Below are 23093 nucleotides of genomic sequence, written 5' to 3'. Positions count from 1 at the left end.
AAATGCTATTTTGTTTTTCTTCAAGTGTTAAAAGGCAGTAAAATTTTGTTAAATTTTTGTTGTTGTTGTGTGCTTTAATGATTATAAGAATGAAACAAAAAATCTCATAAAAAAGTTGAGCGTTTTATTGTTGTATAGCCAGGACGAGTGGATTTTTTAATAAAATAAAAAATGTTGCTAAATCAAATTTTTTAATTTTAAGTGAAATAGTTTTGCAGTGATTATTATTAAATTTTGTAAACAAAAAAAATATAATAAGTATTATTTCTGTGTATCTGTCTATCTTCCGAAAATATAAAATAAAATTTTTTTTTTTTGTATAATTCTATTTTTTCGGCTTCTTACTGTAAGTACTTAATTTTTCGTCTTTTATAAATAATCCACTAGCACATTAGGTGTTGCAAAAATCATATATGTACGAGTACATATGCATGTTCTATGTATGATTAAAGAGAAGAGCACTTTAATTGCGATTAAAGCAAAATAGACTAAAATAGCAAATAAGTAAAAAAAAAAAAAAACCTAGTAAAAACGTTATCCACGGTTGCTATAATACTCTTCACAAATATACAATATTCCTTACAAGAACTTAATTTTCATCGATAAGTTTGTATGGCAGCTATTTGCTATAGTGACTCGATCACAATAATTTCTTCGGAGATTGAACCATTGTTTAAAGGAATAACACATGCCAAATTTCTTGAAGATAGCTCATGAAATAAAAGAGCTTTACATACAAGCACTTTATTCCTATCCTTCAGTATATATGCTATAGTGGTCCGATATCGACGATTCCGATAAATGAGCAGCTTATTGGTGAGAAAAGTACGGTTGCAGGATTTCAGATCGATATATCTAAAACTGAGTGACTAGTGCGTATATATGCAAACGGATATGCCTAAATCGAATCAGCTCGTCACACTGCACAATTATATATGTATGTACTTTATAAAGTCTCTGACATTTCCTTTTGATTATTACAAATTTTGTGGCAAACTTAATATATCCTGTGGAGGGTATAATAAACAAAGACTCACAGTTGACACAAAGTTGTATTTAATCGAATTGCTAGATTATGTTATATTAGACGCTGCAGATTAAAAGACTTGTGACTTGCGTGCATATACATGTGTATGTAGGTATATAAATAGAATGCTCGTTGATAAAGCTAAGGTAATATTATATTTCGTATATGTATGTATTTATAACACTGTGTTACAGAACATTTGTAAATTTTTAACATTAACTATATGTAGATTAACTTAATCATGTTGTTAATTATATACTCATTTGTAATTTTTTATAATGCCAAAGTCACGCCAAGTTTTCGAGATACCGAATTTATCAATTTCCAGTATTGAATTTTTGAGTATTTCAAAACTGAACCAATTCTAGGTAACAAAGATTTTACGTTAATTATTTCATTACTTGTTAAGTTATCATGTCATAGACTATTTATTGCTTTTTAATATTTGCCAATTTTCAATAAAGAAATTTCGGAAATCGAAACAATAGCTGTCTTCGATTGGTCATTTCTCTACTCTCTTTTAAAAAAATTTATATGTGAAAGCAACAACAAGGTAAAATAAATTATAATAATTTAAATGAAAATAAATGGTTACAACAAAGTTTTTTAACGACAAAAAAAAATAAGTTTTCCTCTAAGAAAGAATCATAACACTATTGCGCATGCGCCAGAAGACATGTTAGCGCAGGGTTACACCACAAGTGCTGCCCGTTTGTTTGAGCATCTGGTATAGTTTGTTCGATTCGTTGGAGAGTAACGTTTGGCGAAGCGAAAACAGCTAATATAACAAAGATTCTATGTTAAGTTAATCCAGCACTAACTGAATGCAAGTTAAGTTAATTATGTCATACATTACCAACGACTTTTCAAAATTTACCAATTTTCAATCCTGTAATTTCGGGACTTCCGAAACTAAACCAGTTCAAGATAACAAAGATTTTAAGGTAGGGTCGTTAATCAGTCTACTAACATTCATTTATTTACAATGCCAAAGACATGCATAATTTTCAGCATACCAAATTTGATAATGTTCAACTCCAAAATTTCGACATTTCAGAAACTTACGAGTAATTTGCTATTTCTAAGTGCGTAACCTAGCAGTGCAATTAAACTATATTTTCAATCATCACAATATGTACTACAGGAAAATAGCTCAGAAGTTCCTCAAGCATTCATATTTCGTAAACATATCAGAAAACTGTGTACATATTTGTGATGAAGTGACTTTGCGATGTAGAGAATGATTATCGTAGATTCGAATTATATCAAAATAACCATTTTTGCTTTAAAGTAATATTTAGAAAAGTAATATCTAAGAAGTTTAATATTTATAATTTCGATTATTAAAGTATAGTATAAATATAGATATATATACTTGTATTATATATTGTGGTTAGTCATTAATTGATATGATATGAATTCTAAGCTCACTGCAATTTGTTGCATAGTGTTTTTAACAAGTTCAATTGTAATTGTATGTATTGGGACTGCATTCTACAATGTAGATTAATAATATATTGGGTGTCAGCGCTTCGCAAGGCATGCAGTTTAATTTTCACATTGCAAGTGTCAAGTGCGGCAATTTCTTTAATTTCAAGTGCAATGTTGTTCTTCGCAATTTTGTTGTTATTTTTCATCATAGCGCTGCTAAATTATGTCACCATGCTGCGCATGCGTCGTGGTGCACTCCACAATGTACCTGGGCCTTACTGCTATCCATTTATAGGCGCAGTGCAAATATATCTCGAGCTTAGTATGAATAGTAAGTGAAATTCGAAAGGAAATTCAAAATGAAACCTTAAATTAAATTATTAAAATCTTCGCAGACATGCTGGAGCAGATGTTGCAGTTGCACGAGCGACATGGCAGTGTAATGTCCGCTTGGGTGGCCAATTGTATATCGGTTTCCAGCATCGATTTGGAAATGAACGAACAAATTTTGGCCTCACCACAACACATTGCCAAGCATTCTAACTACAAAATGTTGCATCAATGGCTGGGAACTGGGCTGCTGCTGAGCGATGGCCGTAAATGGCTTGCACGCCGAAAGATTATAACACCCGCCTTTCATTTCAAGATATTGGAACAGTTTGTCGAGGTTTTCGATCAGCAATCGACGATATTGTTGAGTTGTTTGGCGAAGAAAGCCGATGGCCGCAATGCCTTTGATGTCTATCCCTTTGTTTGCTTGGCCGCACTGGATATTATAGCGGGTAAGAGGAGCTGAGAGATTTCGGTAATAATGTTGTTGTAAGTTTTGTTTTGGTATTGAATGTTTTAGAGACAGCGATGGGCACTAAAGTGGGAGCGCAAACTAATGCGCGGACTGAATATGAGTTGGCTGTGAATAAGTGAGTATCAGAGCTCAACGAAATTGTTTGACAAAATAAAAAGACTTTGTCGGGACTGTCGTGTTAAGCCATATACTCATTTTAATGCTTACATGGTTGCCACTAGTATACAATTATTTATAAGAGAACTAAAATAAACAGCCTTACAAATTTTATAGCGGAGTATAAGTAAAAATTTGAGTTTGTGAATATTTATGGGTAAGGTTGCCACCTATTTACAATTTTAATTAAATTATACATTTTATTTTTGAATAAAGTATCGTAAAACCATTAAAAGATTAACAGTTAAAAATATTTTTGTGAAGTGTTGCCACCTGTTTGCAATATCTTTTTTCAACAGGATTGATAAAAAAAAAAACGAAGCGGTAAAAAGTGAGTATTAAACTGTAAAGATTTGAGAAAACTATAAATTTAAAATTTGCTTTGAGGACGGTTGCCACGTGTTGAAAAATATTTGATAAGCTAATTTATAACATTACGAATTACTAAGAAAAGGACATTCGAAAAAGCGGTTTGGGAAGGTTTATAAGAGAAAAACTTTTTCCGAATGCGGAGCCACCTGGTTAAATGTTGTATTCAAAAAAATTATTAAAATTGAGAAATTTTTGCAATATTGGCATAAAATTTAACCATTTTGTTTATATATTTTCATATAGTTTGAACATAAATTGTTTTATAAAAATTAATAAGATTATAATGTTTCAGGATAATTCAAAAAAAATCCGGAACAAATTTCTTAACATCAATTAATTTTAGTTTCACTAATAATACTACCAATTTAAATTTCGAATCTTTTTACTTTCAGAATCACAAAACTTATCGCTTGGCGTTTAACTAAATTCCATCTCACCAATGAAATTTTATTCAGCATCTTCTGTCCCCACCTCAAGTGGCAGCAAATGCGACTCATCAAAACGTTGCATAAATTCACCACAAATGTGATAAAGCAAAGACGCGAGGCACTTGAAAAAAATCGAACAGTAGTTACAGTGGCTGAAGATTTAATGGAAGACTATAACTTCGGGTGCAATAAGAAACGTATGGCTCTGCTTGATATGCTGCTTCAGTCCACGATCGATGATCAACCGTTGTCCGATGAAGATATACGCGAGGAAGTCGATACTTTTATGTTCGAAGGCCACGATACCACAACTTCGGCAATCTGTTTTATACTACATTTACTATCACGCCACCCAGAGGCACAACAGAAGGTTTTGCAGGAAATCGCATCTGTTCTGGGTGATGATCGTGAGCAAGCGATCAGCTTGCGTGAACTTAATGAGCTGAAATATGTCGAATGTGTTATTAAGGAGACACTCCGTCTCTATCCAACCGTGCCGCTTGTGGGCAGACAATTGACAGAGAACTTCAAATATAGTGAGATGTATTTATTTTTGTTTTATCATTAAATTATTTAGAAAATTTTATGCAGCTCATTCTCAGATTGGAAATGGCATCATACCTTCGGGCACTGAAGTTCTTATCAATCTTTATGGCATGTTTCGTCAGGCACGTTATTTTGAGCGCCCCAATGACTTTGTGCCTGAACGTCATTTGAGTAATAAGTGCGAAAGTGCATTTCTTTTCATACCCTTCAGCGCTGGCCCTCGTAATTGTATTGGTCAGAAATACGCTATGCTGGAGATGAAGATGATCATTGCCAAGATCGTGCGTGAATACGAGCTGCTGCCCTTCGGCAAAGCTGTGCAACCAGAATCAAATATAGTTCTGCGCTCAACTACGGGTTTTCAGTTGGGCATGAGAAAGAGAAATTGAAGGATTTTCACAACATACATATTGTATTTAATTATATTTTAGAATATTGCCTGATTTTTTTTTATATTTTTTATGAAAGCGATGAAATAAAATGTGGAAATATACGTTTTTAAGAATTTTCCTTAAAGTATCTCTTATAAAACTCGGAAATCCTACAATTAAGAGGGAGAGAGAGAGAGAAAAGTCTTATCTACTTCTATAGCTATTTTATTAGCTCAATGAGTAACGGATCTTAAAACTTATTTTTATCTACATAAAATCGTTTTCAAAAACAAAAGTTTATTTAGCGAGTCTTCATTCGACATGATCAAGCTAACATATTCCGAGACCTGATCAGAAGAAATAGCTTCTAAGAGGCTGGGCAACTGAAAAGCCAGAAATGAAATTTGTTGTGATTGTTTGGATTACTTTCAAAAGAGAGTTGTCGCAAGACAATACACGTACAGTGCCTTTCTAGAAATAAAAATAAGAGAAACTTTTACACAATGTCAGAAATAATCAAGTACTACAAAAAAACTACAAAATTTTTGTTCATATCTTGAGATTCTCGTCTCTGCGGCAAATATTTTGTCGTTAGAAAAATTTCTAAACTGTTGGAGATAACAAACTACTTGTAGATCAAACAATTTGTAAACCACACATCTTAAGAACCTTTTGGTGCGCCCGCCATTTTTGATGTCTCTTTATTTTAAAGAAAATTATCAGTGCTTTACGATTTTTCATTCTGGAACTCTTCATTGCGGTAAAATACTTTTACTTAAAATTTGCAGAGTTGCACTGCTCCAATATGGATTAAAAGCAGTAATAAGATTTGATAACTATATATATTTGAACTTTTAGTCATGGGTTAAGGAAAATACAGTAGGATTTTTGCAAAGCAGACCTAAAAAATCATTCGAGTCAATCAATTTATGCTAATCTCGGGCACTGCGTCATCATGTTGGATGTTATTGTGATGTTGGGAATACGAAAAGCAAGAACAGCCATAAGATGTCAAAATGCACTACATCAATATTAAGCAGCGCTAGGAAATGGATGCAGGAATTCAAAAGGATAGATTCGACAAAAAATAAAGAATCATATAGAAATTTAAGGTATTCCAAAAACATGGAGTTTATTATATACGAACAGAATATCTTTAAACCTGATTCCATAACAAAATGCTCAAAAACCTCATCAGCTTTATCAATACTAACCTTAATTTTCGTAATTTCCGCTAAAAAAAATTTCCATTACATTTGGGCCACTACGGGTTAAAAAGTCATTAGTGTGTCACCTCAGTTCGCAAACTTGTAGTTCAAGCTCTGCTCCGCTCCGCTCATCTCCTGCTACACGCTTGCGAAATTCATTTCCGTAAATTGTTGTGGTTGCTATTGTTGACCTGCTGAAGCAGTTGCTAATGCTGTTCCACTTGTTTTCAGGCACAATCATCCGAATTTGACTCGATGCTCTCTCAATTCAAGATATTTACCAGACAATTATGGTTGTCTCGTTCGCGCACGCTCCATCACACATTACTGCTAATCTGCGAACACCATCGTTTGTCGTTTGGATCAGCAAATAAATAAAATCGCTGAACCAAAACAAACACAAGACGCTGGCGCTTGATGTTATTAAATTTTTGTGTATATCTCCATCTAAATATATGTACTTACGCTCTCACATACATAAAATACAAACCTCTTTGGACCCAAACAAGTGATTTGTCAGTAAAGAAAAGCTCATCTTTATTGACGGCATCGTAAAATTTATTGTGTTTGGGTAATATTGTATATGTATGGTAGATGTTGGCTCTCGAGTGGAGCAAGTTGTCGATAGATAGATAAATTTTTATGAATTAACACATTGGGGACGCGGATAAATATCAACGAAAAAAACATAGTTAAATTAACAGTAACGGTAGAGAGGGCGCTCAGGTGCGGCGTAGCTAAAATATATGGAGTGGAAGCGGCATTGCGACAGCAGCTGTCGACTGCGCAGTCGTGACGCAGTTGATCGTGTGTACAGGTCGCACAGTCTCCGGCTGAACAGCAATAGCACTGAGCAGCGGTTGCTGGCTTCGAAGCGCCGAGTTCGGCTTAGCTGCATTTCAGCTTTGTTTTTCATCTTTCGCTGTTGGAAACTTTCGGTTTTTAGTTTGTTTGTTTCAGTCACTTCGACGTGTTGTGTTGCAATATGATTGTAATTTGCATATTCATTTCGTTGACAATCGTTTCGGCGTTGAATTATGTTAAGACGCGTAGGAAACGTGCGCTCATTACGAATCTAAGTGGACCCTTGGCGCTGCCGCTAATCGGTTCGGTGCAGAAGTTCTTGCTGCTTACGCCAAGAAGTGAGTTTGGTGTTTTTTTGGTGGCAAAAGTGTTTTTTGTTTTAGTCAAGTCACCAAGTTAAGTGATCGAAAGTGTCGTAAGAAATCGTGAAAACCCATTTTGGTGAAAAATGTAAACGAAGCGTCGTTGGTGTCGACACAGTGTCGTATAGGCACGGTCAATAGTCATCTTCGTCTAAAGAAAGAATATTTTTGTAAAAACCTCTATGATTGCCTGAAAAGTTTTGAATTGAGCACAAAGTTCAAAAATTTATAGTACCAATGAAGTGTGTTTAGTCTGAAACGAAATTTTAATAACATTTTTCGGGCAACAGTAGTCTCAGTGTTCGGAAATGGTTGTGGTATGTTGAGGTATCTATTTATGAAGCGAGTTCATGAAACAGAGAGAGAGAGAGAGAGAGAGAGAAGACTTTAAGAAGAGTTGGAACCTTAAAGAATTCTATATAAAACCGCTAATTTTAATCTTTTTTGCCTTTGACATTGTTAACCTCCTTTTCTTTTGAATCGCCTTCAGAAACAGTAATTTAATAAATGAAAGTGAAATTTTCACAGATTTTCTCGTCAAGTCACGCAATTATCTCAACAAGTTCGGCACACTCTCGCGTTGCTGGGTCTTCGATCGGCTTTTCATCCTCACCGCCGACTACGAGTTTGTCACACAGCTGCTACACAGCGCAGATCATTTGAATACAGGCTACAACAATCTGTTGCAACCGGTCTACGGTGTGGGACTGTTGAGACGAGATGCCGACGAATGGCAAAAACGACGTCAGTTGATCACGCATGCGTTGCGCCTACAGAGACTGAGTGAATTTGCGAAGGTATTTGCAGCACAAACACAATTATTGGTGGAGCGCCTACGCGAAGAAAGTGATGGTAAAAGCAACTTCGATATACAACCATATGTGCAGAGAGTGGTGCTCGATGTGCTCATTGAAACTGCAGTGGGCGTGGAGAGCAAAGAGCAGTGTGCGCAAGCGCAGCCGGTGTATGGAGAGTATACGCAAACTGTGTTGGCGTAAGTTGGTACAAATAGTTGATTGAAATTTGTAGAAATTTTATTACTTTTCACTTTCTTTGACGTTTTAGGCTCATCGAGCTCTTTAAGTCGCGTTTCCTTAGCTTACATTCCGCGAATGGCACAATCTACAGCATACTTTGTCCGCTGATGAAGCGACGACAGCAGCAGCTATTGAAGACGCTCAATCGCATAAATAACGAATTGATTTTAGAGCAACGTGCAGCCTCTACAACAATGCCAACGACTGATAAGTCCAATGTCGCGATCTATACGATTCAAGTGCATGAGTCACACAACGAAACTGTGCCGCTGCGGTTTGACACACTTTTGAAACAGCTGCTTGCTGCGGAAATCACCGGCGAGCCGCTGAGTAATGCGGAGATCTGTGAAGAGCTGAATACCTTCGTCTTTCAAGGTTGCCTACTAACACCGGCGGCGATCTCATTTGCGCTTGTCGCGATCTCACGACATCCGAGCGTACAACAAAAAGTACTTGAGGAATTACGAAGTGTGTGGCCGAAGGGTACGCCGTGCATCTGCACGCTGGAGAATTTAATGAAGCTGAAATATTTGGAGTGTGTTATCCAGGAGACGATGAGACTGTATCCTCCGCAGCCGATTATAGCGCGCGATCTCAAGCAAAATTTCAGTTACAGTAAGCTTAAAGTTCTTTCAGAAAAGAAGTATTAAGCCGAACTATATATATTTCGTTACAGCACATTCAAAGGTCAAGGACGGCGTTTTACCCGCCGAATCGGAAATCTATATAAATGTCTTTGAAATGCTGCGTCAACCTGAAAGCTTCGTAGATCCTGCATGTTTTCGCCCGGAGCGCTTTAGTTGTGCCGAAAATACAGACATGCTTGCCTGGGGTCTCGGTCCACGGAACTGTGTGGCGCGAAAATACACCATGCTGCTGATGAAATCTGTGATTGCGCATTTATTACTAGCCTATGAAGTACTGCCTCTTGGCGCGGAGCTCTGTTTGGAAGTGAAAATCATTTTGTGTTCCTCGAGTGGTTGGCAAGTGGCGCTAAGATCGCGCGATGATTAGTTTTATAGGTTCTCAGTATTTTTTTTTTTAAAGTAGGGGTACTTGTAGGGGGTTTTATAATATATAATATATGCACTTAATAATAAAATATTTATATACACGTACAATAATGGTCGGAAATGTTTTATAGCTCTGTTATCGTTACGTCTATATTTGCGAAACCATCAACTCATCACAGGTACTAATACATTCTGAATCATAAAACAGAATCAATGGGATCTACAATCTCTAAATATGAAGAATGAGGAGACTTAGAGATCAGTTTATACTTTTTATCCGTCTACCGGAAGTAAAGTGATTTTGACAGCTCGAAGCGGAGATGTTTGCTTAAGACTTTGAGTTAATTTTTGCCAGTCTATTCAGTAAGGTTTACCATTTCGTTAAGGTACGTTTCACTTTAGTACAACGCTTGTAAATTGTCCATTATTACGCAAATCGACGTTCTCCGGTGGCTACTGTAAGAGCTCTTAGCGCAAAATACGATTTTCTACCTTAATGACTTAATGGCTTCGTCAACAGACAAGATTGTCGCTATTGGCATGAGTCAAATCCTCGTGTGGTTCAGGAAACGCAACTGCTTCCCCAAAAATCGACCGTTTGGTGTGGATTGTGGATTTAAGAATCAATTGCGTGCGTTATAACACGAAACATTGCGTGCAAAGTTTGCTGACTCGTTAATATCGAGAAATGTCCCAGTCAATAGCCTCCAAGATCATACGATTCAACGCCTCTAAATTATTTTCTCGAGAAGCTCGAGGACAAAATTAAGCGGAATATAGCCGAAATTAGACCGTAATGCACCAGCTCATCTAAAATTGGCGTACACGGGTTGAGATATGCAAACGGAGCCGTTGTTAAAATCATAAATGGCTTAAAATTATCTGCAATATATGCAATACATTATTTTAAATATACATTATTTTTTAATAATTTATAAAAAAAATTTCTTTAAAGAAATTTACGTAAAAACACTTTTCTTCTGACTTTCAAGTGGATGTAATCCCTTAAACTACTCGTTGACACCAACAAATACATTCCACAATGTTGCTGCAACATGTTGCTTTTATGTGATTGCATATAATGAAATAAACATGCATAAAATAAAATAAAATAAAATGAAATAAAATAACTTACAATAAAATAAAATAAAGTAAAATATAATAAAATAAAATAAGATAAAAATAAATAAAATGAAAAAATATGAATTAAAATTTTAAAAAATTTAAAATATGTATTTAACAAATTTAAAATATGTAATTTCAAAATTCTACTAACTGCGCACAGGTCAAGTGTAAGTAAAGTTTATCCCATCAAGGTGTGATTGCACATCATATTTCTTTTCAGAGATGCGAAATGCAGGGCTTTAAGTATATTTGATTAGTTGGAAATGGATCCTAGGTCTTCTTTAAATATTGCTGAAATAATGAACACATTTTTGTATCGAAAATTGAACATTTGTCTTTGTAATGTTAAACTATACAAAATCCTGTAATATTTCAGCATGAGACTAAACGATATCATCCAAAGACTACGAAATTCGTTAGCGACGTCCAATTGGGTCTTCCCAAGACTGGTCACTCTATGTGGTATTGTTTCGCGGAAAAACTAGACTACCGCAATTATTTAATTATTTAAGTGATATATGTATTCACAATATTTAATTTATATATGACATTGCACTATATAACCATAGGAACGATGTTTAACCAATCGCCAGTATTTAATTATCTTAGATCTTTAATTTTAGTTTATTGATTAGTTGCCGTCTTCAAATACCACTAAACCTACACATTACATATTTGACATTCAATAATACTCAATACATTTCTGCTATCCAATTACGCTTAATGCTTTCACCTCCTCTCTACTTGCCTTCTCTTCACTTCTCTCCATTAACGCCACATCAATAATTTCTTACCCCGAAAAACATTTCATCATTTCTTAACGTTCGATGCCGGGTAAATCGACATTGATTGGCCAAGACTGAAAATTTCAATACATACAAAAGGAGTGGTGTTAGAATGTGATTTCTCCAAGGATGTCGTGTACTCAATACATTACACACACACACACATACAAACATTTGTGTACCATACACAAAGGCAGGCAGATATCGAGCTTCGACAGCAACAAGAAAGCAAGCAGTAAAACTTGGCAACAGAAACAACTTTGGTTGGAGGTACACATACACACATACATCTACTATACTATTTGTATTAATATGTGTGTGTATGCATTTATGTCAGTGTGTGTGTAAGTTGCGCACATGCTCCCTACATTCGTCCGCTTTATTAGCAAACAGACAGCCAGTAAACTCAACGCTTGTAGGGTTGGTGTAGGTGGTGGTTGTTGGGGGGGGCAAGCAGTCAACATTATTTGCAACGCAATTGAAAAGTGACGATAACATCGGCCAAAATATAAGTTGCTGATAGAAAATGTATACATATATGTGTATACATATGTTTGTGATAAATATGGGTATGAATAAGCAATAACGAATTGCTTTTGAAATAAGTGAAAAATAAAACTGCGTTGTATTGACACATCGCGCTTCTGATATACTCGAATTCACTTACGAACCTTCACTGGTAATAACAGCCCCACTTAACAGTAGTGTAACAGTCGCTGTTATAGTGCCAATATCCTTAACAGTGGCGTTTACAGTGCCTGAATAGCTTTGTGGTAATAGTCGTGTGCCAGCTGCTGAAATCAGTTTGTTTGTGAATTTAAGATGGAAAGGATGCGTTAATGCTGCCGACGGAAGAAAATTTGTAAAATTTACGTAATAAGAAAATAGGATCCTAAAAAATAGGGATTCAGATTTTGAATTAATGCTAATAAATTTGAAGCCATCAGATATTTAAGATAACTTATTTTTTACAAGAAATAGTTTTGCCCGTAATTTTATATAATTTGACTTTTGAGCTTTTAGCGAATGGTTTTCACTTTTAGTAGTCTTGAATAATAAATGAGAGATTTTCACACTGTCGTTTATCATGAGTAAATATATATATTATTTCCAATAAGCGTAGTTAGGATAATTCAAAAACCTTATGAGATATTAAGTTGATTTAAATACACACATAACTTTTTCTTATGAGTTCTGTGCCAAATACACTATTGGTAATTGAGTTTTAGCAAGTTATATATTTTCGGATAACCGACCGTTTTGTGGGTCTAGCAATTGCCCGGATCCGAACAGTTGCGACAGCAATACTTTTATAGCAATAAGAAAGATGTTTATCAAGCTTCATAAAAATATAATGATCGAAAATATTGGTTTGCATGGACGCATAGGCGGACGATCGGAAATTGATCTATCTCGTAAGCCTGATGACTTATGCAGGGTTTTCCAATAAGAGTGAGTCTTTTTTCACAAAAAAATAACACACTTATTGTTGAGAGAATTCAAATGATTGTTATTTAATGTGAAGTACAATCGATACCATTAAGTACGACGGCTTTTGCAGGAAGGAATTCGATGAACCCATTTTTCGAGTACTTTTTTCACTAAATCAAGTCGTATGTCATGAATACCACTTTTAATATCGCCTTCTAAAGCTTGAGGAGAGTCTGCTTTATTGCTAAAGACCAATGCCTTCAAATAACCCCACAAGAAGCAGTCTAATGGTGTTACATCACAACTTCTTCGAAGCCATTCAATGTCACAAGTTCTTGAAATTATCGAATCTCCCAACTTTTCTCGCAATAATTCGCTTGTTGCACGTGCTGTGTGGCATGTAGCCCCGTATTGTTAAACCAGATATTGTCAAGATCAACTTCTTTCAATTGCGGCCATAAAAACTTGGTTATCATTGATCCATACCGTTGTTGTTGTTGTAACGGTTATCTAATATCTATACCGCTCTCCATTGACAGTAACGGTGTCACCAGCTTCATTTCGAAAGAAGTTCGGACCGATGATTCCAACAGACCAAAATCCACACCAAACGGTCAATTTAGGTGAATGTAATGGTTGTTCATGAATAATTTGTGGATTTTCTTCGCACGAAAATCGACAGTTTTGGTTATTTACCGCGCCAATCAGATGAAAGTGAGCCTCATCGGAGATTGCAAAAGAGCAAAAGAACGATTATTTCGATAATAAAATTGAAAGACAAGATTTCATACTACTGTGAATTATTGCTGAATCTCAAGAAAATCGATCGATTTCTGAAGCGGGTAATAAAAAGTTGGTAACTTACGACAACTTCAAGCGAAACGGGGGTCAAGCCAGGATTGATGGTCAAAAAGGTTTTGCTATGTGCTTGTTGAGATCGGTAGGGAATGACCTACTATGAACTGCTTCACTACGACCAAACTCCTAAATCAGACCTGTACAACATTTGGACCGTCTAAAGGAAGCAATTGCTCTGAAGCTGTTAGTTAGCTTTGGCTATTAGGAAAGTTATTGCGTTCCATCAGGAACATAGGCTACACACATCGATGGTGTCTCGCCAGCAGCTCCGGGAGCTGGGTGAGCAACAAGTAATCACTGTTCGTGTTCATGGCGAATATTTTTGCTGGCGTCTCAAGAGAAAGTTGTGAAATTCGACTGTCCCATTTTTTGCCAATAGGGACGATAGAGTGGTATTATGAAATTATCTTCAAAATATCAACATGTTATGTAGTCTAATGACTAAATCGGTCTATATAAAGAGTCAACACTAAAAGATGCATATGTTTTTTATAAGAATATGCTAAAATAGCTAAAATTTAGTGCAAATGCCTTACGAAAATGAAATGAAAATAAATTGAGAAAAAAAAATTTATATCATAAAGAGCAAAAATATTGAAAACATTCCTTAAAATCTAAACAATGTCAACTCGCTTGAACTCACAAAAGTATTGCCAACAATCTCCAATACCATTCCATTACATTAAGCTTGTTATCACTCGCCAGAAGACCCAAACGTTTGCAGCTAACCGACAAAAGCGTAAGCATCCTGTTTTGCTAAGCCAATAATTCGACACTTTCGCACAGTACATTTCACAGTTGAGTTACAAGCTAATTTTCTGCTATTAATATTTAATTTTACCGAAACAGTTGGGAGTTTCATCGAAACCGCACATAAACACACAACACCTTACATACACACACATACACATACATATGCATTTAGCATGGCGCATAACGCATCCTTGACAACAATCGTAACCAATTTTATCACAACAACAACAACAACAACAATGAATAATAAGAGTCAAAAGTCCATTTCATGTGGTCTTTCATGCAAAATTGTACGAATCTAAAAGCATCTGTTGAATTTCCGATGTCTCAACCTTACAAAGCAAAGTAGCATCCTTGCGATTATCCTTAAATAAGAATAGTGGATGTGGAAAAATCCCTGTTGTTTGCTTGTGTTGTTGTGGTGCGCTCATTTGAAACGGACACAATATGCATAAGTGTGCTGCTTTCAATTGGAGCAAAAGTAAAGAAACCATTTCATCGTTTTCTTCTTCGTTTTTTATTATGCTCCTTATTTGCCTTTGTATCCTTTCTTTGCTTTGTGCTAACCCTTTTTGCGTTTGCACAAAAATACATTTGGCTCGGTTACGCCACAAAACATGTCATTTCATAGAGATAAACATTAAACAACAACAACAGTAACAGTAACAATGTAGTGTCGGTTTATTTGTTGCTTTTTTGGCCTTTGGTCATCTCCATTGATGGGCCATCAGATGGCGCACAAAGAAAGGGGATTTGGTGATAACGAGACTATATATAGAATATACATATATATTTGTCAGAGCATATAAAAAACATTTCATAGAATCTTGTGAGTTTGGAATATTGGTTGGGAGGGGGCTAGTGGGTTGTAGACTCAAATTACTGCTTCGGGCATAGTCATTGTTGTTGTCTACGGGCCAATAATTTTACCACAAAAGTAACCCATACTTCTTGTGAACGTTAGTCTGTTAAATATATGGGGTATTTTTGTATATTCTGCTAATACTTTGAAACTTATATAACTATGTTCACAGCTACAATCAAAGACGATATGGCAACGCTGGCATGCAAATCTGCCCGTTTTTGTAATCTTGTCATCGGAACTGACGTATACAACTTAGTACTATCGAGCTATCTGTTCCGAAAACCGAAATAAATTGTTTGCGAAATATCGGGTTTACTGTAGAACTCAAATCTGCTCACTTTTCATAAAAGTGCTTACTTTTTTACAAAAGGAAAAAGTAAGTAAGTTGGTTGAAAGTTAGTACGCGAAAATATAAAAAAATACCTTATCTGTAATATTATTTATTGTCTATTATCTATTACCTTTTATCCATTATCTATTATCGATTATCTATTATCTTCGGCGCTTTATCGAAGAACTCCAACCACATATGCTTAAAGCCTTTAAGATTCCTGCTTCTCTGATTTTTGAACTCATTTCCTCCTGTCACCCTTCCAAGTTGTTTTGATTTCTATCGTCTTATGACATTATCTACTATTTTGTTCTGTCATTCCTCTAGTTATTGTAGTAGTGCCTCTTTTCCTCCTCTTTCAACCAACACCAAAGCATCAGCACTGAAGCTTTAATGACACGCAACAAATGCTTCAAAATCTTCTCGAAACATTTTAATGTCGTTTGTTGTGGTTGTTATTGTTTTCTGTTTTTCACGTTGGCATTGTGGTGTTTAAATTCATGATTGTTTTGTAATTGTTGTTTTGTACTTAGTTTTTGTTTTAGCCATCATCGTGGCTGGTTGCGGCCGAAGTTGCATGTTGCACAAGTTTTTTGCTGCTTGCCGCGCGCTGGAAATTTGAAACTCCGACTCACTTTGTGGTTTTTTCGGTTGACAATGGTGTTGTGGCAAGTAGACAAAGCAGCAGTTGTAGCAATGAATATATTCGAATTTTTCAACTTCTTTTGCTGTTGATTTGAATGTTTTCATTCCGATCGGAATTCACTTTCGTGGCGAAAATGTAAATTTTTAAAGTTTCACGTCAGTTGGTGGCACGATGACATTTCAGTGACGTCTTACAAAATGTCAAAGGTGAGTTCGAAATAATGTTTTACAGGATTTTTTGCTATAAAATATATTTCGCATATGAATGTATTTAGTAAATTGTATTTGAAAGTTTCATAGAATAAAAATGGCGTTTAGTTGTAGCAAGATATGGCGATATTTGTGAATACAATGGCTGCGAAAGTCACCTGTGTACAGGTTTATAGGTAAAGGTGGTTATTTAGGTATATCTGAAATCATTTTCCATGGATTTGTCCTAGAGTGAAGCTGCTTAAACGCTGAACACACATCGATAGTGACTCGCCAAAAGCTCCGAGAGTTTAGTTGGGAAGTTCTTATGGATCCGCTTTAAAGTTCGAACCCGACACCAAGTGATTGCTACCTATTCCTGTTAATGGCGAATGATTTTGCTGGTGAAAAATTTGCCTCAAGAGCAGCTTGTGAAAATAGACTCTCACATTTGTTTGCCAATATGGACGAGGGTTTCTATGAGAGTGGTATTATGAACTTACTTTAAAATGGCAACGAGTTAGCGAAAAAAAAATCAGATAATTTTAGCAATGCTAAATGAAAACGAGTTTCTTAATACTAAACCTTTCAATTTGGAATTTGTTTACGCACTAAATTGCCGTAGTCAAATCTATTACAAGTTCTTAAAAAGTTGGGTCGTCAATAGAATATCGATTTGTCCGGCAATATGTACTTTTTTAAATAATAATATAATTCTTGGAAATTTATGTAACCAACGCAAGGAAAGAAGTTAGACGACCAGTGGATTACAATGATTTTTTTGATAGGAGCTGGTGGACCGTATCAAAACACTGGAAGAGAGCGAGATTTAATGCCATGTAAAGCTATAGTATTCAAAGTATGAGCGTAGCTTTGGATATCGTGTAAGTCACGCAAGGAGTAACTAATGATTGGGCATTAGTAAAAGTAGAGGAGAGTAGTGGGTACCCCTACTGGGTAGAAAATGCATATTTTTTCCTATCACTAAAATGTAATATTCGGCAAACATATTTTCAGCATTGGGCTTATTGTGTCATATTTCAAACATATTTTGTAGTTATAACTCATGCAATCAACAGCATGTGTTCAAAAGCTTTTGGCAAAGTAAGTCAAAGTAAGAAAAGGCGTACAAAGTAAGATAAACAAAACAAATGGTCATGAAACCAAACATAAAGAATGAGTGATTGTAATAAGAAATTTGTTTCCACATATCAGTGCTAATAAAAATATTCAAAGAATGTTAAATGTAATAGAAATATATGTACTTATGTACATACAAATATTTATAATGAAAAATACATAATGAGAATGTACAAAAAATTATTTAAATTGCAAGTATATTTGTATTTCCTTTATATATACAAATATGTGCGTATGTATAAATCTAAGCGCCAAAGGCAAGGACACTGTATACTAACAACTAAGCCACGTGTCATTTTCAAATAGAACTGTATTCTTTGTTGTAGCATTCCCATTGTATTTGATATGCGTGGTTGTATTAGTTTTCGAATTTTGCATCTCTTGTTTTTGCATATTTACAATCAAAATGGTTAAAAAATTGTTAGTTAGTGGAACTTTGTTAGAGTGTTGGACCAAAAAATTTAACGTTTTTTACAAAACTAATACGAATGCATTTCTGGCTGAGAACTTGAATAAAAATGCTTTAATCTATTAAATCTGAATACTAATATAATATTGAAGAGTTTTAGTTAGACACAGTAAAGTCGAAGTTCCGGCAATGACGTCGGTTTGTTCAAAGATGCAATATCAGATTGAAACTTTCGGATGTTTTTTAAAACGAAGGAAAATTATTGAGAGAAATTGCTTGATTTTCAGGATTTCCAGACTTCTCTCTAATATTATCTAGTTCCATATAGCATGCGGTAAAAAAACTAACTTGATTGAACCTATCCCTCATCAGCTCACAAATACTATGTGTCTTTACATATTAATTAAAGTCACTTTCGTTTCCCAATGCAGCTCTGCATCGCTTTTTTTCTAGTCGTATGCTAACACAACTCAACATACTTTGAAATAGCAACAATAACAAAGCAATCGATTTACCAACCGCATAACGCGATGTCTAACGAACAATATGAACATTTATATAACAGTGACAAATACAAAATCAACAACAACTACACAAATCGGAAATAAAAAAATTGGTATAGACATTGCAATAGGCAAACAATTCTTAAAACAAAAACAATAAAAGGAGTACAAAGCCTGCCGCATGTAATACAAATACCCCTGCAAATGTTTGCTGTTGCACGCGGACAGGAAGGTGGTAAAAAAGTAACCGTTATAAAAACAAAAAGCAAATGAAGGAGAAAAAATCATGGAGTAAAAATATGTGCGAGGTTTACCGTTACTAGTTTTTGTTTTTCGTAGTACTCACACTCGAAATGTAGATGTTTGATTAGGGGATCACTGTTATAAGTTCTAAGAGACAAAAGGGTTTGATTGGGGCTTGCCGCTTTCTGCGGCCGGCATTATAAGGGAAACGCATGAAATAGTCTTTGAATCAACTTTAAATTCCACCAAACCGATCCACCAAAATCAAAGTGAATTATGTAAGCGCGATTGTAATATTTCGTTTCTTACGTTAGTAGATTTGAAATCGGGACCACTTTGAACACGGCATCAACCTCAACTTAGATACATAACTTGGACTGGGCTGGTCATGTGGTCGAGAAGTGCAGACTGGACGGAGAAATATTGAAGAAAGGACCGCATTTTACGTCGACTACGTTCTGACAACCTCACACTTTTAAGCTTTAACTTAAGCGTTGTTTTGAAGTGATTGCTGTAAACTTGCTGCATTTCTCGCATTGCATCATTCCGTTAAATGACCAACCAATGGACACGTAAATAAAAAGTACAATAGTAAAACAAAAGAAGCTTGCTAACACTTTTGTGCAACACAAAAACCGTTACAACAGAAATTTGCAAATGCAGTCGCCGCTGTCTCCGCTGTCGCCGTAACCGTTGCATATACAGGAAGCTGTTTGCATAAAATGGCCATAAAAAGGATATCGGCCTTACACGCGGTTGTCTGATATGCCCGAACATACACACGTATTATATAACAGTTGTGTGAACTATCCTAGCTGTATGAGTTACATACTCGTGCATTCGAATGGCTGGCGGAACGTCATTCTGTGTAAATTTGCTTACACGCTATGGATGTCCTTCCGCAACAAATGTTTGTTGTTTTGTGGTGCCTAGTAGAAGAGCTTATCCAATAGGATTGCCATGGAATGGTCATATGACTAGTCTATTTTGAATGATATGTTTAGATTGAAACAAGTTTTTAGGGTTCGATTAAATAGTATCTAGTTTTCTGCTCGAAAGATATATCCTTCAGCGCCAATTGTTAAGAACTCTTGAGTACTACTAGCAAACATTTAAGAAGTTTCGAAAATATTTAGAAACCCTCATTATGTCTCATAATAACAAAAAGCCCCCTGTGACAAAAAAGGATTGGTTCCTGGAACTAGAGCTTAGGAGGAGAATTGAGGTCTGGCTATGGATAATACATACATAATTAGCGGGTACTAAGATCAGAACAAGCAACAAGATCTAGGAAGTTGTGTACAAATTGTAAGATATCTCTTTGAGGTTACCGAACCGTTACCAAAGAACTTTTCCCTACTCCGTTCCCACGATAGTCGGGTCTACGTAACCGGAACGGACCCGGATTTATTCCGGCCAAGGACTGTCAACTCGGCAGAATTCTGCCGCTACAACAACAACTTTCCCCTACTAGCTTGAAACTAATCAGTTTACGAAAATCATTAACCACAGCAATCATTACCGTTATTTGGTGAAACTGGAAACTCTTTTAGCATATAACGGCATTTTGCTTGCGGGCTACTATTGTATGTTCTCTTCAATTTCGCAATAAAAAACAAATAAGCACAGATGGACTTTCTAACGGCTTAGAAAAAATTGGAAATTTATGAATACGCAGTGTTGCAATGAGTGCTTACATAAGCACAGCTCTATGAGTATTAGCATTTACATTTACTATATGGTGTGTATGTATGTGTGCATGCAAGTGCCGGTATATATATGGCTCTTTGCAGACTGTTGATGTCAGCAGAATTGTCGTATGAATTAATAAATTTCAAAATTGGTGCGAGCGAAATTGAGTATATACTCGAATATATGCCCATAAATGTGTCTATGTATTTGTTTACGCGTTTCACTGCTTCAATTTTCGCTTTGATTTTCGTTGTCGCAACAATTGAATTAAAAGTCGATATAGTCGTACTATTAAATATAACATATACATATATTATATATACATATGTATGTATATAAACAAACGTAAATATTATAGAAAAATACGAGTACTAATATAATATTTTGATTGAATTGGCTTAAATGTTTTTCTGGAATAATTGTTATTAAATTTTCATTTCAAATTCGATTATTTTGTGGCAAGTGAAATTAAAGTTTATAATTGAGAATTAATGCAATGATGAAATATTTTTTTTGTAAATATAATTTAAAATTTCTCTTTTATATAGTGGTTTTAGACAATCTGGCTACTTTTTACAAAAACCGCTTTTTTGGTAAAAAAATATAGTGTGGGGAAATTAAAGACGATAATTGTATTAATTCACTCTCTCCAGCCCTTGCGATAGTTGAATCCAATGACAAAATCTGTAAAGAATAATTTTCCAATACTCGTACTGCAAACTGTAAAGTACGTCCAGAGACTTATAAATCATATCTGTTGGGAATATATTCGCGTGTGTATTGTACATTCAATATTCCATATTGTATTAAAACAGCAGAGTTTCTTTAACTATTAAATGACTTACTGACTTTCTGTCGGCACTTTAGTGCTTCAGGCTAACCAATCGACCAGCTTGCTACTTCACTTTCTCCATTACCGTTATGCGTTCTGTGTGCTGTCCTTTGGCATTCGTGTTACTTAAACGACTGACAGCGACTTTTTTGTACTTAATCCGTTAAATCGTCTGCAATGAATTACCAACAATAAGGCGGTCAGTCAAGTAGCCGGTATTACATACATACATATATAACTTCAGAAGTATTGTACAAGTGAATGAGCGTATGTGTGGTGGACAAGTGTATGTATGGGGATTTAAGAAATATTATTTTTTCCCGCTTGGGTCTAGTGAAGTATGAAATAATGCACTCGTCACTTTTACGCCCTTCGCCTTTCAGCCCACACACTGTCACTGTCATGGTCACTAATCAACCAGTTCAGTAAATCCTGCCGTCGCAGAGTAAGCAGGCAACTAATAATAAGTGCTTCATTGTATATATATATATGTATATACACATATATATGTATATATATATATATCTGTATAGAATATCCTGTGCACTTCTCTTTGCCTTCATTTACGTCCAACTGTTTCGTAAATAAATATTTTCCACTTCACTTCACAGGTCATTTGACTTGTCGGCTGTGTAATCATCCGTATTAATATGCGTCATAATGTCATATCTATAGTATTTATAGTTAGGTTTTAGGTACTACACCTAAGGCAAGGTCCTTAATACATAATATCAATCAGTGTTGCCAACGACATGTTACTTTGATTTTCATAATATTATCTATAAATGGCTCTATTTTGTTAGGATAGACTATACATAATATAATAATACATATGTATAAAAAATGGTTAGTCTTATTATTTGCACTCTCGGCATGAAAGAATGTGTGTGGTAATTAATATTTGTGTAAGGTTATACTTACGGAGGTATGCGATTCTCTGAATGTCCTTTTTAATTTGCTGTACGACGAGACGAGTGAGAAGCCCCTCAAACGTTTACGGTTATTAATTGTTATATTTAAGTTACCTGGAAGACATTAGGTTAGACTTGAAATCAAGACTTTTGAGAATATTTGAGTATCAACTTGCAATAAATATTAAATTGAACTTCCATTTTGGGTTAAGACTTGCGTTAGCATTGATATGAAGCTAAAGAAGTTAAATGAGATTAAGATGAGGCAAATCCATTCGAGAGCACTTTAGGATGCTTATTTAGCGAGTTAAAGCCTCTAATTTGGAACATGAATTAGATTCTGGAGGTGGGCATTTTGCTAAAGGTAAAAGTTCAATATGAAAAATCAACTCAGCAGTCTCTTATAGACATTCTAGCAGCCGTAAGCTTTAGGTTCAAAGTTGACAATAATTGACCGGTTTTCAATTATCCAAATATAAACCCAACAATCTATGTCTCGGGCCTCAATTGAGACGATGAGTCGTAAGAGCGCTTAAAGTCAGCGCTTACTGCAATAGAATCTGACATTTAAGTTCTTACAATGTTACAGGTACTTACAAGATAATATTATTTAAGCAAAGGAACGACTGATATGTTTGCAGGTACTCGTCCAAACTTATTAAGACATTGCAAACGCCAGTAAAGAAATTTAAGCTAGTTTGATGGGTGACGTATATTTTTCGCTCATAAAATTTTTAAACTACTCAATTTGTTTCAGTCAATATTGCTCTTCAGACACTTGCTATCCCCCCTGCGAAAAAAAGTTAAACTACACCTCGGCA

At 35.3% G+C, this 23093-nt stretch overlaps 2 protein-coding genes across 2 annotated transcripts; both read left to right on the top strand.

Annotated features, from left to right (window-relative positions):
- Positions 1-2606: 2606 nt before the first annotated feature.
- On the top strand, positions 2607-5258 carry LOC106623556 (cytochrome P450 4d8). Its single transcript, XM_036364475.2, has 5 exons — positions 2607-2789; positions 2854-3240; positions 3309-3378; positions 4184-4755; positions 4811-5258. The coding sequence occupies exons 1-5, from the start codon at positions 2630-2632 to the stop codon at positions 5152-5154; spliced, it is 1533 nt and encodes a 510-aa protein (XP_036220368.2). The 5' UTR covers positions 2607-2629; the 3' UTR covers positions 5155-5258.
- Positions 5259-7025: 1767 nt separating this feature from the next.
- LOC106623555 (probable cytochrome P450 316a1) lies at positions 7026-9802 on the top strand. The gene is made up of 4 exons (XM_014243108.3): positions 7026-7486; positions 8039-8504; positions 8576-9162; positions 9224-9802. The coding sequence occupies exons 1-4, from the start codon at positions 7330-7332 to the stop codon at positions 9559-9561; spliced, it is 1548 nt and encodes a 515-aa protein (XP_014098583.3). The 5' UTR covers positions 7026-7329; the 3' UTR covers positions 9562-9802.
- Positions 9803-23093: the final 13291 nt, after the last annotated feature.

The sequence above is a fragment of the Bactrocera oleae genome, chromosome 6, assembly GCF_042242935.1.
Source record: "Bactrocera oleae isolate idBacOlea1 chromosome 6, idBacOlea1, whole genome shotgun sequence".
Lineage (NCBI taxonomy): Eukaryota > Metazoa > Arthropoda > Insecta > Diptera > Tephritidae > Bactrocera > Bactrocera oleae.
Note: the sequence above shows the minus strand (reverse complement) of the source record. Positions and strands in the feature narration are given on the sequence as shown.

Bases quoted from the DNA above. Each gene is read 5' to 3' on its own strand.
- LOC106623555 (XM_014243108.3), top strand. From the start codon at position 7,330: ATGATTGTAATTTGCATATTCATTTCGTTGACAATCGTTTCGGCGTTG. The intron at 7,487-8,038 runs GTGAGTTTGGTG...AAATTTTCACAG, and splicing joins CTTGCTGCTTACGCCAAGAA to ATTTTCTCGTCAAGTCACGC. The intron at 8,505-8,575 runs GTAAGTTGGTAC...TTGACGTTTTAG, and splicing joins TATACGCAAACTGTGTTGGC to GCTCATCGAGCTCTTTAAGT.
- LOC106623556 (XM_036364475.2), top strand. From the start codon at position 2,630: ATGTTGTTCTTCGCAATTTTGTTGTTATTTTTCATCATAGCGCTGCTA. The intron at 3,241-3,308 runs GTAAGAGGAGCT...TGAATGTTTTAG, and splicing joins CGCACTGGATATTATAGCGG to AGACAGCGATGGGCACTAAA. The intron at 3,379-4,183 runs GTGAGTATCAGA...TTTTACTTTCAG, and splicing joins TATGAGTTGGCTGTGAATAA to AATCACAAAACTTATCGCTT.